At 35.1% G+C, this 19,684-nt stretch overlaps 2 protein-coding genes across 4 annotated transcripts; one reads left to right on the top strand and one right to left on the bottom strand.

Moving 5' to 3' along the window:
- Positions 1-2,293: 2,293 nt before the first annotated feature.
- Positions 2,294-5,804, top strand: LOC113284022 (adenylylsulfatase HINT3-like). Of its 2 annotated transcripts, none has more exons than XM_026533412.1 (7): positions 2,294-2,693; positions 3,293-3,348; positions 3,797-3,854; positions 3,947-4,013; positions 4,554-4,609; positions 4,728-4,784; positions 5,348-5,804. In XM_026533412.1, the coding sequence occupies exons 1-7, from the start codon at positions 2,487-2,489 to the stop codon at positions 5,459-5,461; spliced, it is 615 nt and encodes a 204-aa protein (XP_026389197.1). In that variant the 5' UTR covers positions 2,294-2,486; the 3' UTR covers positions 5,462-5,804. The 2 variants fall into 2 exon arrangements, with proteins under 2 accessions (XP_026389197.1, XP_026389198.1); XM_026533413.1 differs by having other exon boundaries at positions 2,296-2,693; positions 4,731-4,784; positions 5,348-5,572.
- A 2,657-nt stretch (positions 5,805-8,461) lies between these two features.
- LOC113278357 (AP2-like ethylene-responsive transcription factor AIL1) lies at positions 8,462-12,112 on the bottom strand. Of its 2 annotated transcripts, XM_026527219.1 has the most exons (10): positions 11,740-12,112; positions 11,466-11,631; positions 10,935-11,375; positions 10,676-10,758; positions 10,534-10,542; positions 10,348-10,436; positions 10,185-10,258; positions 10,050-10,100; positions 9,653-9,729; positions 8,462-9,562 (listed from the first exon to the last, which is right to left on the bottom strand). In XM_026527219.1, exons 1-10 carry the CDS (start codon positions 11,981-11,983, stop codon positions 8,712-8,714), a joined length of 2,085 nt encoding a protein of 694 aa, XP_026383004.1. In that variant the 5' UTR covers positions 11,984-12,112; the 3' UTR covers positions 8,462-8,711. The 2 variants fall into 2 exon arrangements, with proteins under 2 accessions (XP_026383004.1, XP_026383003.1); XM_026527218.1 differs by having other exon boundaries at positions 10,935-11,631.
- Between the last annotated feature and the right edge of the window lie 7,572 nt (positions 12,113-19,684).

Below are 19,684 nucleotides of genomic sequence, written 5' to 3' on the forward strand. Positions count from 1 at the left end.
GCAAAGTATTTCAAGGTTAATGGCAACTTGATTGATTATAAGTTGGGTTCTTCGGTTTTTCCAGGAATCAGATTGGTGCATAATTTTGTGCAAAGGCATACACGCTCAATTATAGGTAATGGTGCTAATACTTCCTTATTTTTTGATAATTGGTGTGTTGATTTTTCAATTGCGCAAAGACTTGGCATCACTAATAAAAGGCACTAATGATTTTAAGGCCAAGGTTAGTGATATTATTGTTGATGGCTCATGGGTTATTCCTCCAAAGACTAAGGAATTGATGATAAGATGCAATATTGATGTTGATAACTTGCCTCTTATTGGTGGTGGAGATGATTACAAAATTTGGGAGTTGGACAGAAAGGGCGTGTTTTCTGTTAAGTCGGCTAAGGATGCCATCAGGGGGCCTGCAGAAATTTCGCCAGCTGCAGCTTTATTCTCGAGAAGTGTTGTGCATCCTACTTTAAGTGTTCAGTACTGGAAGTTATTTCATAAGCAATGTTGTGCTACTGATGATAATATTATGAGGAAGACAGGTAGGGAGATGCCTTCTATGTGTCGCTTGTGCAGGGAGATTGTGAAGATGTCAGCCATATTACTTGGCATTGCAAAATTGCTAAGAAGATTTGGAATTGGGCAGCTGATATTTTTAATCTTTAACCGAAAGAAGATCTTGTGGCCTCTTACAAGGTTGCAAAAGGGCGGAGTAGGATGATAAAGGATCTATGGCTTGTTGCAAATCTAGCAATAGTTACGGAATTATGGAAGTTGCGCAACAAGGCTTATTATGAGAACATGCGGGTCCGATGGCTTGAATTTAAGGGACGGGTTCATCAGGTAATTCGTGATAACTCAATTAGAATGAAGGGCCACATGTATAATGCCTTAGACGATTTGCGAATTTTGAATTTCTTTCAAGTGAAGCATAGGTCTTGCAAACACTTAGTTCCAATTGAAGCTACTTGGACGCCACCTAATCCAGGTGAGCTTATGATCAGTTGTGATGGTGCATCACTTGGCAACCCGGGCCAAGCTGGGTCTGGTATTGTCTTTCGTGATTCTAGCTCGGCAGTTTTGGGAGTTTTGTGCGTTGGGCTGGGCTGGCAGACCAACTTCTATGCGGAAGTTTGTGCGGTTATCTACGGTGCAGTTTATGCTCAAAGATGGAATGTCAAAAATCTTTGCGTCAGATCGGATTCGATGAGTTGCATTTTTTCTCTTCAAAAAGGAGAGTTGTCGTGGCAGCTAATGCAGAAGTGGAGAATGACGAAGAGTTTTTACAACAATATTAGTTATGTTCATAGCTACAGAGAGGCAAACTTTTCAGCTGATGAATCTGCCAAACAAGCTTGTTTGTTGGCTGAGGACATTTATGAGTTTTATGAGGGTAGGCCAGGCTTTATTCATTCTGTTGAATGGCCTGGAGAGGTTTACTTTCGTTTTAAATAGGTTCTATTAGCGTGCATCCTTTTGGCTTAGCGCTAATTTAACCTAGTCCCTGTACAGTTTCTCTTTTTTTTATTCTATTTTTGTTGACCGAGTAAAAAAAAAAATTCTATGTACCAGCTGTCGGCACCAAATTCTTCGTTAACAAGAAAAAGAGAAATTTATACCCAAGGTATAAAACTAGAGGATCATTTCTGATTCCCTAAAGAGAGAATGTTATAAATACCCTCCATTTTAGTTGACCTTGCACAAATATCCCCGAGGGATAAAAATTAATATTTTTTGGAGTCAATTTGAAACAGTTGTTTCGATTTTTGGAGTCAATTTGAGTCAATTGGAAAAACTTGTGCTAGTTGTTTCCACTTTTCGGAACAACTTGTGCTAGTTGCTTCCACTTTTATAAAGATAAGACTATTTTTAAAAATTCAGTAAGGATATTAAAAGTTGAATAAGGATATATTTTAAGAGGTGGGTTTTGATGGATATTTACTCCCCTGTATCACATATATAGGCGGAGTGGTCAAAATCTCTTAAATTAAGAAATTTCTTTGATTTTGTAAATTTCAATGTTTTTTTTTATTTTTTCCTTAATTATATTTCCAATATTAGGACATGCACTCAGTTGTAATGATTCCCAAACAAATAAATAATGGTAGTAGTAGTAAAAAATTGTGTTGCGAGCAAAAATGTAAATTCCTTAGGTAGGGAGGGAGTAAATAAGTTTTCCCGAAACCGGGGCGCTAAAACAGTTTCCTTTCAAAATAGGACCCCTTCTTCCACTTATCCATCCACCTCATTAACAATTATTCTTTTAAATTATTGAAATAATTTGCCATGGGAAAAAATTTGTGTCGTTTCAAACCCAACCAAACCCAACAAAAGCAGGTGACAAACGGCCATAAATCTCTGAACCTAATCTTCCCTTCTGCACCACCAGTTCTTACTCCCTCGTCGTGTCAACTCCATATTTTCATAAAAAAATCAAAAAAAATGCCCAGAAAAATATTAACAGTAAAATCATCATCAAATTAATTTGACAAATGGAATCAAGAAGACTAGCAATTCTCTGTTCTCATCTTCGTCCACAAAAAAGACCAGATTTTTCATGGGTTTCAGCTTCAAATTGTGTTTCTAATGGTTGTGTTGATGATGATAAGAAGAAAAGTATTAAAGAAATAGAGAAGGAGAAAGAGGAAAAAGATTGTATTTTTTGTAAGATTATTCGTGGTGAAGCCCCTGCATTCAAGGTATTATTGGATTATTATACCTCAGCAAAATTAAAATTTTGATCTTTTTTTCGTTTGGTTTATTTTAGTTATTAGATTGAACTTTTGAGGGGTTTAGTGTTGAATTTCTTGTTTGGGTTTGGTTGATTTTTTAGTGTAATTGGTTTTGGAAATGATTGACTTTGATTTTACATTCTGGGTTCTTCTCTGATTCACTAATAATCTGTTATTGATGGCAGAGTTTCAATTTCCATTGTGTTTGATGTTCAATTTTGAATAGATATGAGCTTACTTGGTGGTTTTTATGCCTATGAGTATGACGAATTTTGATTTTGTGTTGGATTATTAAAGTTAGTTCTTAAGAATTGAATGGTCAATTTATAGTTGTCATCCGAATAGTACATTTCGATGTCGAAGTATTGGGTATGAACACATTTTGTTTCAAGATAAGAGAGCAGCATGAATAAGATTAAGGAACTTCGAAGTTCGGTTTTCTTTCCTTTTTTGGTAATTTTGGTAGGTCAAGTGATACTTGCAACTTGTTTTCGTAGGATAAAAGTAGAAGTTGTTGTGTAACTAGTACATTGGTTGTCTAATGCCTATGTTTGATTATCATACAGCTTTACGAGGATGACGTATGCTTGTGCATATTGGATTTGAATCCTCTGAATCATGGGTAAGGGTACCTACAATTAGAAATGTGATTACTTTATGTGACAAGATGGTAGTTTCCTTATATTGGCTAATTGACAAATTAAAACCGTTGTTGAAGACTCTAAGTAGATAATTGATAATTCAGATTTATGTCATGGTGCACATACCACATAGGGAGAAATGAAAAGAAGAACAAATTTAAGTACTTAATAACGGTTTGAAAGCCTTTGAACTCCTTAAACTCCTTGAATTTCTGGAACTGTTTGTTGAACACCGTAGGTGCTTAAAAGCAAATCATGTTTGAAATGATGGGGCTCATCTAGTGAGCCATCTCATGTTGCTTGTAGGATAAAAGCATAAAATCTTTGAAGGCCAAGCTTGTTTTAGATTAACCGTTGAACCAGTCTCAAGTTTGCTGGCCTTAAATCATCTTTTATCATTTGCCTACTTATCTCTTCTTGTTTTTCTAGGCACTCCCTTGTCATTCCAAAATCTCATTATACATCCTTGGAAGCTACTCCACCCTCTGTAAGGTTCTTTTTGGTTGATAATCCATAAGCTGCCATCATGCTGTTGTTAAAAAATAAAGCTAATACCATTAACTTGTCAATGTCATGCAGGTTGTAGCCTCCATGAGTTCTAAAATACCATTTATGAGCAGTGCAATTATGAAAGCAACTCATTGTGGTAGGTTTTTCAATTCTCTACAAGATTCTTTCGCTATAATTCATCATATTGTATCAGCTGTCGACTTGGCTTTTGTTATTGTTGTCTCCTAGTTGAAGAGTGTTCTAATAATTATCGTCCTACTAATTTGTGAGTTGCCCATATTCAATAATTGTTCCATTAAATTACAAATCTATCATCCATGAAATAACTCATTTCATACGTCTAGTGAGATGAATTAGTTTTCTCTTCTTTTGGATTTAAATGTTGCCCATTTTCAACATCAAGTACCTGCAATTAACTAACAACATATGCTATTCTGCTTGATTTAGAAGCAAGATAAAAATGAGGAATGTGTAACTGATGATTTTTAATATTTTGTGAGAGAATCAAACAATGAAAAAAGAAGGCTTCCATAGGAAATAAAATGGTCCAATATTGCTTCTTTGTGACGTCTTCTTCTACTGTGAAAATGAATACGCTGATTTGGGTTTTCATTTGTTAAAACAAACAAACTGTACCTTATACTGACTGCTTACATGGGAAGTGTGAATACTGCAGACTCATTCAACTTGCTGGTTAATAGTGGTTCAGCAGCAGGACAAGTAATATTTCATGTAAGTCTCGTTCCTTATATTTTGTTCTAGATTCCAAAAGTTTCTCATTAGACCAAAAGATTTACCCCTTACTCGGTTACTTAAAGTGTCAAGTCTGATTTACTTTGAAATTTCATAGCAGACGCATCTCCATATAATTCCTCGTAAAGCAAGTGACCACTTGTGGACATCCAAGGTAAAACCAAAACTAACCCTTACCCCATGTAATCTTTCTAGACACCATTGTCGTATGTGTTATTATGGTGCTGTCAGTGACATGCACGAAATGCGTTACTCCCTCCATTTCAGAAAGGTAGGCTAGTTCCTAGAGTAAAAACACATGAAACAAGCCTATCTTTATGAACGGAGGTAGTATTAAGTTTCCGTATTTGCTGCATAACAGTTTTCATAATTGGATCTTATACATAATTGAGCCGTATCACTTCGAAGTTCCATGTATCTAGCGGCCACATAGATTGATTTCAGTGGAAGAGATATGGCGCCCACTTAGAATTTGAACGAAGGCCTGACTTATGTGAGGATGTTCTAGCCATTATCTAGGTCACTCGCCATAAGAAGCTTCTGTCTACTGCTTGTATTTAGTGTGGTGTTAATTAATTGAAAAGTCACATATGTTGGTTTCGGAATCCTTTCTTGATTCCAATCATGTTGGTGTTTCTATTTGGAATAGCATATGCAACAATATGAAATTTCTGTACTTTCTGAAACTGGTTTCTCTAAAACTATATTTTTCTGCAGGGAATTAAGCGGCTGCCCTTAAAACTAGACCAAGAAACAACTGATCTCATTGACAGCATTCGAGAACAATTGTCATCCAAGAACCACAGCTCTGAAGAAAAAACTGCTTCATAAGGACCTTGATTTGCATTTTGAGAATTGATGGGATCTCACTGGACCTGTTTGTTGTATCTTATGTCTATTATTGTACTAGAACTAAGTAGAGTTGCTTCTTGTAATACATTCAATTACAGATTGTAGAATGTACAGAAGATTCAATATTCTTAGGTGGTGTTTGTTTCCTTTAATGAAAATTGTGTCACCCTTGTTTGAATGTTCTCTGTCTCTGGGAAGAGTTAGAATTTCCAAAAATTGAAATCGGGTTCAAATGTAGAAATATTCTGTATGAGAGTCATGGATAATTTTGCTACATAATTCTAGCCTTTTAGATAATGGGTAATGCATGAGGATTTCAACACATGCATTATACTTTATAGAGTGATACTCATCCATAAATATGCATTCCAAAACCGTGATTTATTCTCTCTGTCTGTATAAAAGATGTAGCTCATTTTCAAATCATATTCATATTACAAGTTCAATTTTTCCAGAGTTCTTTTCTTGTTTTCTTCACTTGTTTGCAACTGAATCAATTATGGTGGCTGACAACTTTAGACTTGTTTGTATGTGTTGTGAGATGGTGGTGAAAACTAAACTAAATTTCGGTTGTTTGATTTACCTTATGAGCTTCATAGGAAGATACAATAAAGCAAGCAATGCTTTTAGGGTTGCTTGATTTACCTTATTAGCTTCATATGAAGATAAAATGAAAGTTAGCAATGCTTCTAGGTGTGATTCTTGAAAGACTCCCCAAGCAAGCAAAGCTTCTACTCCTAGGTTGCTTCTTGAAAGACTCCTAAATTTTTTTTCTAAAATTTGAAAGATTTATATAAATGATAGACGACAAACTTGTAAATGGCAGGAATAATTTTAAGAGGTGCCGAACATCATTTTTTTTATTTATAAATCGCCAAACCTTAGATCAAAATTACTAGTACTGCGAAAACAATCATCAAATTCGGCAATCCACACGAATAATACGGTGACTATTTATCAATATAGGCTTTGGTATTTAATTGACAAGTGAAGGTGACTGTCTCCGTATGTTCATACCTCGTATAATTCAGGTGCATGATTACACTAGATTAGTGAAATTTTGACGTTCACAGTTTGCAGGGGGGAAACATTTGTATCAAATTTTTTTGCATCCCAAGAAATAACGAGATTATTTAAGGTTCTATCAGAATACTGTGTGAGATAAGACTGACCCTGAAAAGAAGTGATTGATAGAGACGGGAGTGCTGTTTATCTCAGAGCTCGAAATACAGTGACCGTACAGACACCCTGAGGGACGTGTGGGACCTGCGTTATGTTGCATGCTGCTGCTCTTGCTGATGAGGTAAGAAAAATTCTTCAGACCAAGGTAGGACCGATAAGTGGGTCCATCAGCCGAAAACATGGGACCCACTGCAATGTGGTGATTGCAGAAGCTCTTTTAAGGGCCGTATGCCACGAGGCCAGGCCTTTTCTGATATGTACTAGCCAAAAATGAGTTAGATTCCACGATTCAGATCCTACAAATGAGTCAGAAAAGTCAAACCAAAAGTGAGCAAGTCTTCACTTCTACTATCTCTTGACACAACTTTCAATGTAAAAGATGTACGAATTTGGGAGGGGGTTAATTCAAAATTACGTTACCGAGGTGAGCGTGGTAACAATAAATACTACTCCTTGTCAGCTTCTGGTCACTTTGGCAAACATATGGAATCAACTTCGTAAATGTAACACTATAACTTATTTATTACCATCACCCACAAACCCTGTCTGTCTCACTTGCGATTCAATGCGGCCCTAATACTTCCCAAATGGTCCTCCTCTGACCCTAGTTTCTCCTCATAAAACCAACAAGGCCGATTCAACTCGATTGACTAGAAACCTGATTCTCATTTTTGAGGTCTGCGGATCGAGTTTCCACTCGGTAGTTTTAAGAATTTCATGGAAGCGTATTTTAGCTATAATGTCAAAATGATCAGTTTTGTTTCATACATTTGAAAGAGAAAGTGTAGTATTATGAAATCTGGGTTGAACCACGTAAAATTTCTGTCATTCCAGTATCTAAAACATATTTTGGGTGGCTTAGTGGAAATTCAAGTCAGGAAGATAGGGAATAATCAGAATAGGAAATTTTGAGAAATTCTTGGAATATTAACTCTGGCATAGTAAAAGAAAGAAAGGAGAATGGGATAAAATGTGCAAACTCTATGACGAAGAGGAATATGGTGACATTCTTGAGAATCGCCATATAGAAACTTGCATCTAAAATAGTACGTCCTTAATAGAATTTCTAAAAAAATTTATTCATAGGGATTAATTTTTCTCTCAAAATTAGGAACTAATAGATCTAAGTTTGTGATTTTTAGAAATTACATTGAGGGGATCCCCTGAACTAATCTAATATGGCCAAATTGTTTCCCTTTTGGGTATTATGTTTAGAGGAATATGTTGTTTTTCCTTCGCTGACAAAACAAAAACCTGCAGTAAGTACACACACTGCTTTTTTAGGTCTTACAACCCCTATTATTAGATCCACATATCAATGCACATAAACCAGTTAATAGGGTCCATGTAATCATTTTGGGACACATCAAACATTATAATAATCAACTACTAGGCACTAGCTCAGTTGTTAGCTATATTAGACTCCATTAACAGTTTTTCAAATAAACATGTGCTAAATTTGAATTCGTTCAGGCAGCTCGCAAGATCTGCCATGACTCAACTGTCCAAAGCCTAGCTAGAAGCAGGCTACACCTTCAAATCACTAACATGCCCGTTCTCTGTCTTTGAAATACTGAGTATTAATTTATCAAAGTTTTATTGTAATTAAAAATCTCTTACAAAGTGAAATTAACTTTGCTTGTACCATCTACCGATGATCTGGTAAGAGTTTGAATTTACAAAGCATGGCGTGATGTTAACAGACATAGTAAAAAGATAATGTACTAATTTCCGGAAAAGGATTCCATTCAACTAAAGTTCCTAAAATTAATAGCAAGTGATAATGAGAATTTGAAAAGAAAAAAAACTAACTTGAATTCTTCCTCTTATCACTCAATGCTATTACCTGAACTTCAGCTAAAAACCTTTAGACATAGACCCTAAACTTTTTCTAGATGATCAGAAAAAAGAAAAAAAAAATTAAAATCAGGAGTTAAGCTGCTGTATACATTCTTTTCTATTTCCCCTTTACCCTACTACCCCTCCTATTTCCTTACTTTCACTTCCACATTCTATTACCACTATCAACCTTTCATTATCATCCATATTATGCATCATTCCAAACCGTAAATGTCGACGGAGCACCATGACAAACAGCGAGATTATTAGACCTCGGTGCTAAAGCTTGAACTCCAGTAGGCATCCAGTTATTGCAAGCCGGAGGTGATTGTTGCGACATGTAATAAGCATTTCTTCCTTGACTATAAGGATCTGTACTGTTGGAAGACATAATACTATCATATCCCATTTGTTGTTTCAAGTCATTCTCCACGAAACTACTTCCAGTTGGATTGTTCTGATGCTCACTACTCATAACCATTCCCATTGGCAGATAGCCATTACTTCCACCCATTTGATAACTCCCATTACTTGCACCACTTCCAGTTCCACCTCCGCCATTATAAATAACAGAATTGGAACCAGAACTATGTTCCAGTGAAGAGGAATCTTGGCTCATGAGATTATGAAGAACAGAAGGTTGAAAAAAGTTATGATGGGTACTACCCAATTGAAGCTGATGAAGATCTTGAAAGCTATGAGCAGCAGCAGCCGCTTCTTGTTCCTGTTTACACCACCCAGATCTTTGTTGATTGTATGGATACAGCATGCTAATAGGCTGAGCTTGTTGGAAAGCAATAGTTGGCCATCCGTAGTTGTTGATTCCGTTGGTTAACTGTGAAGTAAGGTTATCACTCTCTGCTCTTCGAGCATCAACACTTGCTTCTGCAATTTGCTCAGCTTCTTTTAAACGTTTTGCAGCGCCTCCGATCGGCAATGTACTACTTTCCATGATGCTACTTACATCGTATCTGCTCATATCGAAATTTGTTACTGCATTCAAACCACGGAACTTAATCGCAGCTATGTCGTAGGCCTCAGCTGCTTCTTCTTGGGTACCTACAATAATAGAGATTAACAAAGTTAAGAATTTGGTATGTATGCTTGACTAGGGGTAGGTCTGCTTTTGCAAGGTAGAGAGTGACTTACTGAATGTGCCCAAGTACAAATCCTTGTTCCCTGCAACCCTTCCAATTCTTGCTTGCCATCTACCGTGCTGATGGTGCCTGTGACAAATCCAGACAAAACTATTACAAAAATCAAACAAGAATCCGTTGTTTCAGTATGGGTACATGAGAATGATTAGCCACACATAACAAACAACTAGATGAATTTCTAATTACATGCCCTTCCGGAGTACCGACGAGGAAGAGCTTCTGCAAATAACAACACATTTACCATGCCTATAAATATTTGGATAACTAATTTTGAATACCGTAACATTCATAAAATTAGCAATAAAAAGTGAAATTCTATTCTCTGACCAATTCATTTTCGCAGCGAAATTACATCCCTAAAGATTAACAAACATTAACCATGTCTATACCTGGTGACACCGCGATAAATTGATGCTCCACGAGAAAAACCACTGCTTTTCCTGTATATATAGAACCATTGAAAATGTTAATAATACATGGAGTTAGCATTAGAATTCAAAAAATTAGGAATAATGAGTTAGCACCTTCTAAGTGATGCTACATATTCCTGTCTAGTCATGTTCTTCATATCTTCCAACTCTTGCTCGTAATTAGCAATCTGAAAAAGAATTATCCAGTTAATCATATAATCTCATGGAAGTCTAATATTTTAAAGCTACTGATAGGATCGGAAAGTAATGTGCATACCGGAAAGTTTGTAGTGGTGGTTGATCCCCAATATTTCAAGGCAGCCAAATCATAAGCCCTAGCAGCCTTATCTTCTTTGTCATAACCACCTAAAGTAGCAAATACAAGAAAATATGAATGCAATATAAGATACAATATGATGACCAAATCAGAAATGAAAAGGAATACCGCAAAAAGGTAACTTACCCAAATAAACTGCAACAAGGTTGAAAGAGACGCACATCAAAACATACAAGGAATGCCACAAAAAGAAACCAGGTTAAAAATGAATCTAAAAAAATTGTAAATGCGCAACAGAAATAAGTAATGTAGTACATGCAATATATACCTTGTCTACCCTTTCTAGTCTGACCTTCTCTTCTGCAACTATTATCCCAAAGATGGGCTTCATATCTGCCTGTCCATCTATGCCTGCATGTATATCAAGACAAATCATAACTTATTTGTGCAAGTATACAATGAGTTGAAACCATTAAAACTCCTTATAATGTAACAGAGACGGAATGGTTTTCGATCATTAGGGGTTTTTATTTAATCGCCTCATTTTTCTCTATGAAATGAAAGGAATGATATTTAATTAAACTAACCTAGTTACACCTCTGTAGATAGAAGTTCTCTGTCCGAAAGTATCAATTGATTTCCTTGGAACTGCTTCTACTATTGCACCAGCAGTAGGACTATCCAGAGCCGTAGTAGTACCATTAGTCTTTTGCTTGTTATTCTCCGACGAAGAACTTTCAGCACCACCACTACCACCACCACCACCTGTAACAACCGTTGACGCGGTCGTTACAAGCGGCAAAGCTGGAGAACTAGATTGTGATCCTGTACTCATTGATAAGGATAGTGTTTGTCCATTACTTCCCACCACACCATCACCAACACCACCACCGCCACCACAAGTACTATTTCCAACCTCATCTTTGTTTTCTTGTTGGGGCGGTGCAGGTTGATTTCTTAACCAGGTTTTGATCATTGACAACCCCAGGGAACCATTGTTATTATTGTTGTTGTTGTTATTGGCAACACTGCCACCATAACCATTTGAGTTACTTACGGTCGCGGCCGGTAACTGCAATGAACAGTTTGAAAACATGTAATCACCACTATGATCATACCCGTGAAGTTTCTGTTGATCATGGTCAGAAAAAGAATGTCCTCCTAAGAAATCTTCTAACTTTGGTTCTTCTTGATGACTCAAATGATGCTGATGCTGATTATTATTAGATCCACCCATTAACATAGAAAGTTCAGAACTTGACTTGAAGTTATTGCCGCTCCAATCTGTTCAAAACAAGCATTAAAAACCAAGTTAGAAAATGAAAAGATCATCACTAAATGGATGCAGGGTTAGAGAGGAAGATGGATAGAGAGATAATGACAACGACTAACCATGTTGTTGCTGATGGTTTCTGTTAAAAGCTTCTAAGATGCCATAAGCACCGGTTGGACCTGAAGAATCGTGAGAACCAAGATCGAAACAATCACTAGATACAACTTCAGAACCAGAAACTTCATCAGAGTTAAACCCATGTCTCGAGACATTTGATGCATGATGATGAGTTTGTGATTGTGTTGGTACTACTTCTTGCGGAGATAATGAAAACCCTAACCAGTTGTTCATTGAAGAAGCCATTTTTTTGTTCTTTGTGTTCTTGTTTTTGATGATCAAACTTTGAAAATGATGATGATCAAAGGATATATAAAAACAAGTTTAGGGTTATAAGTTTGAGAGATCAAGAGTTACATTGGAGTTTGGACATAGTTTTTGGTAGATATGGAAACATTTCTTTCTATGCAACCACATGGTATATATATAAGTCTCTCAAATTCTTCTACTGGAGGGTGAAAACGTAAAACTGCTAAAAAAATTTAAAAAACTCTTGGCTTTAGTTTAAATATATTTGGTGACCCTTCAAAACTATCTTTTGAGAAACTTACAAGATTCATTGTCTTTAAGAGAGTAACCAAAACTTAATTGACTTCGAAAGAGAAAAAAGAGGGTAAAAGCCAAATAGTTACATTGTATGTGTTCATATAGATAAGGGTAATTAACAAACTTTGATTGAATCTTAAATGGAGGACTACCCTAAAAGTAATTACTACTTAACAAACTTTTTTTCTCTTGAAAATATAAATATGAAAATAGTTGAGGACTTTGCATTTTCAAAATGAATTTGAACATTAAGAATGATCATATTATTTCATGAATGTTATATTGTTTTATGAATGAGTGAATCTATCTTACGCAACAAATTTATATTTGGTGTTTTCTTTTGTTTGATTATAATTTTTTTTTTAAATTTTAGTAATTACCGGAACAAACACTTCTAAAGCATTCAGCTAAAATAGGATGCCAATTAATTTATTTAGTCACTATAATATTGTGAGGGTGAAATATCACCAACATTGATGATAAGCAGGGAAATGCAAGTATTACGGCAGAAAGAAACCCAAGAATCGCAGCATTTTCCTATTCGCTTCCAGGACTGTGTAATGTACACAAATAAAACATGTTGATATAAATTTCCTTTTGACGAATGGGTTATTTTTCATTTTTTAAGTTGTTAATCAACCTTAGAAACTAAAGATGAACTTATAGATTATATCATCATCTACGCTCTGTTATCTCTCTCATATTACAAGCAGCTACCTCTCTGTCTATGCCCCCACATACACATGCACAACTGAATGAGCTGATGGCTCTGACAAAATGTGACAAAAAACACACTAACATCAGCCCCCTCTCCACACCTATTTATTCACAAATCGGGAGAAGAGGAGGGTCTTTTCATTGTCAGTAATAATATCTCCCCTCTGCCCACACAATAACCAAACCCCCTTGTCATTGGTTTCTTCTATAGACGGACCCCTCACCCCTCTTCTTTTGGTGTAGCTGCTTTCTTTCTGATCAAAATCCTTAAACACCCATCACTTTCTCCCATTCCATCCATCATCTTATACACTTGTACCCCATTTTTATACTATTATTTCTGTAAACTCTAATCATCAACCTGCTCCCCTCCCGCGTTGCATCCGGGGGGTTTTCTCCCTCTTCTCACTGACTTTTTCATGATGTGCCCATCACTGTAATGCATTATGCAATACCAGTTTATATGCATGCATGATATATAACTTGAGAAAAAGAATACTTTAATAATGCACGGCATAGGGGTTGCTAACTTGTGATTTGCTTACTTTGAACCCCTATATGAGGACATGAACCCTTGTCTTACGGGTATTTAAGGCTCATTCTTAAGCATTTATAAGTTCTTTACCCTATTTAATTTAATAGCAACGAATTGGAAGAGGAAATCTAGTACAGTACTAACTAAAAATTTGAAATATTTAACTATAATTTGAATTAATATAGAAAATGAAAAGAGTGATTTTATTCTTGCATACTCCTGTAATTATATTCATCTAATCGTCTTGTCTCCGCCAACTCATGCAAGATAGGTTTGTAAGATCTGAGAACTATGGCCAACTCGATCAACCCACATGTACCTGACTCTGTGATCATATCTCCACAAATTACTTATACGTATAAATGAGTATTATATCGGATGAAAAAACTTAGTTTTTCCGATAACCGAAATTGTCATTGCTGTTGAAACTAGTCTATAAATGATTATTGTATTTGTTGCTCTAAGAAAATAGTTAGTATTAGAATATTAGAATGTTTTTGGTAAAAGAATGAAGAGAGAGGAGAGAAGAGGAGTTTAACCTCGGTGGAAGCGATAAGAGTTTGACCGTCAAGAAAGGAATCAAAGAAGGTAAAACACATGGCTCTTTCATTAAACCATTTTATACTTTAACTATTTGAAAGAAAGCCTGTACTTGCCCCCCTGCAAAATTTACCAAATGTTCTCTACTCTCTTCAACTCTCTTGGTAATGTAATCATATAATCATGGCTTATATTGCAAAAGATCCTAGAGAGAAAGAGAAAGTGGCCGGTGAGAAAACAAAACAGTATGTAGCTATAGTTGTAAAAGGAAGAATTTAGAGAGAGTGAAAGCAAGAAAAATGAAATTTCTAGGGGAGAAAGAGAGGGATGGTATTATGACTTTTGACCTTGGGAAACGTCTTTTGAGTTTTACTTAAACCTGCTTTTGTCGTGTGTCTTATCCTTGTAGAGTTAAAATTTTGGATTCTTTTTGGTTCAATGTTTACTGCTGGATTTTGCTCTAGTACTCTTCTACTTTTACCTTAAACAGTGTGGTAAGAGCTTCAAGTGAAAGAACTTTGTTGCTTAAAAGGAAAAAATCTGCTTTGTTCAGAAATTCGTTTAATTTTTTTTGAACTGACTGACTGATTGACTGGCTGGATCAAAGTATCAAACAAAATAATGTTGCAGGAAAAAAAATAAAAAATAAAAGCTAGCAACAAAGAAGAAAAGGTATAGTATGGTTTGGGTGCTTAATTATACAGAACTACTATTAGGTTAAACACTTTAAACAAAATACTTAGGTAGAAGAACAATAGAAAAATCATGTTAGTTTATAGTATAAGTGTTTTATCATCAACTTACTATTCTTAGTATAACAGTAACATTGGTCAAATGAAGATGGGAATCCAATAATCTTATGATCAACTGCAGGGAGGGAAGGTTCTTGATTTTTGAGTTCACATGTACCTAGCAATTAAATACAATGTGAAACCCCTGCTTATATATTCTTCTTTATGCAATCCCTGCAACAAATTTGGTGAACTGAATATATATATATATATATATATATATATATATATATGAATTCAGGCCTAACTTGACGTCCAAACTAACCAGGTCAAATGCTTACTGCAGCTCTAGCACTGAACTAAATACATATACCCCATTTTATTTATTTTATTTTTTCAAAAGGGAAAAATCAGAAAATAATTATAGTTTAACTACGCTATATATGTTGACAGTTATGCTAATACCATCCAATAAACCCTACATAATCCTGAATAAATGAAATAAAACAGTAGGTGCTAATAGTACTGCATGCGTCAACTTGCTGTAAAAATCTGTACGTGTTGTTCAACATGAAAGAAGCTGGAATTGTGGCAGTTTGTTTGATGCAATATATAGGCTGAGCGGCTGAGCCACCACTACATTCGGAATAGTAATAATGGTGGTGGTAGCTAGCTAGGGTCCTAGGGTTAAATATTGGGTGGTGAATAGCGGTAATAATGGTGGTTGCCGGATATCAAGCAGGTAACAAGCCAGATAAAATTAAGCATGATTTTGGGATTAATTAATATTAATAATATCACTGATAAATAAAAAAAAGAATCACTGGGTAACACCAACTAGTTACCGACTGGTGGTTGTTGGTCGGTTCATGGTCGTCTAATCTTCATTGTTAATGGCCAACCGAGTGTGCCTGGGAGATAACGACTCAAAGTGATCCAAAGTAAAACACAATCAAAGGTAAAATTAATTAATTAATCAAAAATGTTAAATAATTAGTTAAGTTATTTTACTATTATTATAATTCATATATATATATATATATATATATATATATATATATATATATATATATATATATATATATATATATATATATATATATATTCTGATGAAGAAGGACAGTCTTTTGTATGTAAAAACAACTGTACACATAGTGAGGATAAACGACACGACCTGCTTCAACAGAAATGACACGTTTTAAAAAACCCCACGTGTACTAGAAATTCTAATGATACGGTATGATTTCTGTCCTCGAAAAACACTGGTTGTCAATTCTATTGCCTAGGCTCTAGTCTAATACATGCAAGAAGTTAGGGCTCGTCGCTTGCCATGGACTCACTTACATGTCAGGTGCCAGAGTGGTGGAACTAATCCATTTGGTTGAACAAGAACAAACCAGTGTTTTGGTTCGATACTAGACTTACTCGAAGTTGACAAAGCTCACTTTAAAGAAGTTTACTTGACAAAAACGAAGTATGTACAACGTAGCAAGGATTTAATTATGTTCTCGGATCCAAACTAATTTGTTACTAGCTAGTAGGGCTCGGATCTGTTAATACAACTCGAAAACTAGATCATTTAGACATTTCTGAGCTTGGACATTGAGCCTTCCTCAGCTCACTACTCATATATTGATGACAGTTAAACCACATGAAGTACTGTAACATTTAGTATTGAAGTTCATAACTTGTCTGCAATTTTAACCCAAGCTCCAAATCAAAAAGAGAGATCATCCCATATTTGTCCTCCTTTAATTTTTTCTTTTTGTGAAGTTTTTCTTTTCTTCTTTGTCGTTAAACATTAGTATGAAATCGTATAAGCGTACGTATAAAGATGATAGTTTGAATATTAAAATGATAAAGTATTTAAAAATGGAACTAAAGTACTGATTAAGGTCCCTTTTGTAGTTACACGAGAAGAGAGAAAGCAATATTCAAAGGCTTTACCTAGGAGAAAACGGCGGAGTGCCCGTGCCTCCTCGGAAATAATATACGTAGAGAGTGAATATTGCCATGCACACAGATCGAGTGAGTTAAAAGGAAAAGTGTCAAAGACTGATGAGTGCACAGCAGGCAGAGAAAATAGAAAGAAGGATAGCTGAATGGTGGTGGATAGTGGTGGTTCTGGGGAATTACAAACACCATGCCAGGTTTTGTTGAATTATTTAAAAACACATTTGCATGGTCAAGCACAGTGTTAGAGAAATATGAGTATGCTGCTTAACTTTGGGATGTTCAAAAGATTTTTATTTTTGTTTGGTTGTTTTTCCTCATAAGCATCAAATGCAAAAACCTCTTGGGATGGTAAGTGCATTTGTTATGGGGTTACATAAATTAATACAGTAGGTTAAAAATTGGGATTCACAACCACTACCACTCCTAGCTAGCTCATAGTCACTACTAGAGATTAGACCAATAAATTCATTTTGATTGTCAAATAAGTAAGACCAAGGGAGAAGAAAGACTAGAAGAGAATAACCCTAAGTTCTTGAAACTTGTTCTGTGTTGATACTGATCATTCTATGCACACGTACGTGCCCATTTTTTTACACCTTCCCATGTATTGAATCTATTGATCAATTGTATTCATTTACTACATTAGCTCACCACAAAATATACATGTATGGGTTTGATATTTGTATCATTCTATTTAGTTATTATAAGCTCCATATATATTCGCTCTCCGTCACATTATCGTTTCATGTGCATAGACAAATACATAATCGACTAGACACGCAAGAATTTATCTCGGCAGAACATGACTAACTTAGCGAAGACTCAAACTCTTCTTTCTAGCCTTAGCTAGGCCCTGTCATTGGTTATTGGGTATTACAAGAGTTATGGTTCATGTTGATTCTATGCTCTTCTCAGATCGGCTATCGAAGCAAGAGTACGTGAAGGAAGGGTGGGGGTTGTTCTGTTTGTCTCAACAGAAGATGTTCTACTTATTTTTGTCCTTTAATCCTGATTCCGTCATCAGAGATACCAGCTGATTTCCTAAATTACGAAATCGTTATCCTGTAACAATAAACGTAAATAAATGAGCAAGAGGGGAGATAGTCTTTGAGTAGATGAGAATGCAAATACAATTTGCATGCTTTTCCCTTTTGTTTGCTTAATCATGATTATTGGTTTACTTTTTTTGTGTTTATTTGACCTTCCCTAAACCCTATCTTTGACTGATATTTCCCATTCTTAATATCATTTTTAATTCAATTTGATCAAATTGAAAAAGATACTAGAATAGATACAAGGGAAGAAGACAGTCACGTGACAACATTTCTTTCTTGTGAAGGTAGAAATTAGAAAAGGACAAAAGTGAAATTTAATAATAAGATAAGAAAGTAGATTTTTCAGATGAACCGGCTGGCATGCATACAAGATCTCTCTAATGAGTTTAAGTCTACAGAGATGCTCACTTATCATCTAAACTAAAGTTTTAGGGTTTTCATTAAACAATTGATCTATATACATATAGACCGTGGAGTACTAACTTATATGGCTTTGGCTTCTAGTCTACTTGTATGTTTTCATATGTTTGGATAAAGATGTCTAAAGCAATCCTTTATCTAAGGTTTGGGTGACAGAAAAAAAGATTTGTACACAAATGGGTTCCCCACTTCATTAACAACAATTATGTGTGCAAACAGTAAAATTTAGTATGCATGGCCAATGAAATTAAACTACTTGTAAATAACTAACGGAGGGTTTGAATTTAGAATTTTAAGTGTGGGATTTATGCATTTAGAGGATCCGGTGAAATTATGTTTCCTTCTATACGTTTGGTTATCAAAATCTCTGGATCACGTTTTCCAAGAAATTAGTTTTCCAGCAAATCTTCCGTATTTATCAAGGAATTTATGGACCCATTTTTTTAACTATAAATCTCATATATATATATATATATGTAATTTTAAGATTTAATGGGTAATGCCAAACTATTTATGTATTTTAAAACAAGATACTTCTATGAATTTTAGGAATTTTAATTGAGTTACCAAACACATAAGGGATTTACATGAATCCCAAATTTGTAATCCCATACAATTATGAATCCTCGAAATCATGAATTCTGCAAACAAACTTACCATAAAATACATTTAATTTTGAAAAACTACATCCAATTTGATGGTTAGATCGGTTTTCATCTAATTTGATTGACATTGGTCTGGATAGTTTAGCAAGATCAGTGCAAAGGCGGGAGTCATTATAGTACAGTGGCAATGACTTGTGGATAATGATATCATTCACCTGAATTTGAATTTCGCCACCATCAAAAAATTTATTGATCGAAAAATAAAGAAAAAAAAAGTTCAAATATTAACTCCAGTGTCCAGTACAAGACGAGGGAATATATATTTTGTTTGAAACTACAAGATATTAGCCTTAATGGGGATAATAAAAAAGAAAAGAAAAAGTTGATACGGAGTGTATATAATAGCATCACTAGAGATTACAAGTCCTAAAAGGTATAAATTGAATTCTAATTAACTATTCAATTTCGATGATTTCGTTTAATTGGAATTCTCACATAAAGTATTATGTTATCAAATTCGATTTTTTATAGATAACATCCAAATCGGTATTATTGAGAAGAAAGAAAAATCCAAATCAGTGCATAATCTAACTCGTCTAGTTTGGATGTTGTTGGATTGTTGGATCATTCAGTTTCGACTTGGATGATTTATGTATTATTTATTTGGAAAAGAGGTTAGATCTCACTCATTGATCTGAATTTTTAACTCCTCGAAAGAGAGGAGTAGAGTTAGTTACATTTTCATACCAAAATTGGTAATGAAGATTGTTCAACAGGACTCTACGATTATTTCCCGACCAAGTATTGTTAATAGCTAATCTATTACAATAGTCTGAAATAAG

Source organism: Papaver somniferum, chromosome 5, assembly GCF_003573695.1.
Source record: "Papaver somniferum cultivar HN1 chromosome 5, ASM357369v1, whole genome shotgun sequence".
Lineage (NCBI taxonomy): Eukaryota > Viridiplantae > Streptophyta > Magnoliopsida > Ranunculales > Papaveraceae > Papaver > Papaver somniferum.

Excerpts from the sequence above, each read along its gene's own strand:
- LOC113278357 (XM_026527218.1), bottom strand. The coding sequence starts at position 11,983 with ATGGCTTCTTCAATGAACAACTGGTTAGGGTTTTCATTATCTCCGCAA. Across the intron at positions 10,259-10,347 it reads CCACCACTACAAACTTTCCG|ATTGCTAATTACGAGCAAGA; the intron begins GTATGCACATTA and ends ATTCTTTTTCAG. Across the intron at positions 9,730-10,049 it reads ATTTATCGCGGTGTCACCAG|GCACCATCAGCACGGTAGAT; the intron begins GTATAGACATGG and ends GATTTGTCACAG.
- LOC113284022 (XM_026533412.1), top strand. The coding sequence starts at position 2,487 with ATGGAATCAAGAAGACTAGCAATTCTCTGTTCTCATCTTCGTCCACAA. Across the intron at positions 3,855-3,946 it reads TGGAAGCTACTCCACCCTCT|GTTGTAGCCTCCATGAGTTC; the intron begins GTAAGGTTCTTT and ends AATGTCATGCAG. Across the intron at positions 4,014-4,553 it reads TATGAAAGCAACTCATTGTG|ACTCATTCAACTTGCTGGTT; the intron begins GTAGGTTTTTCA and ends TGAATACTGCAG.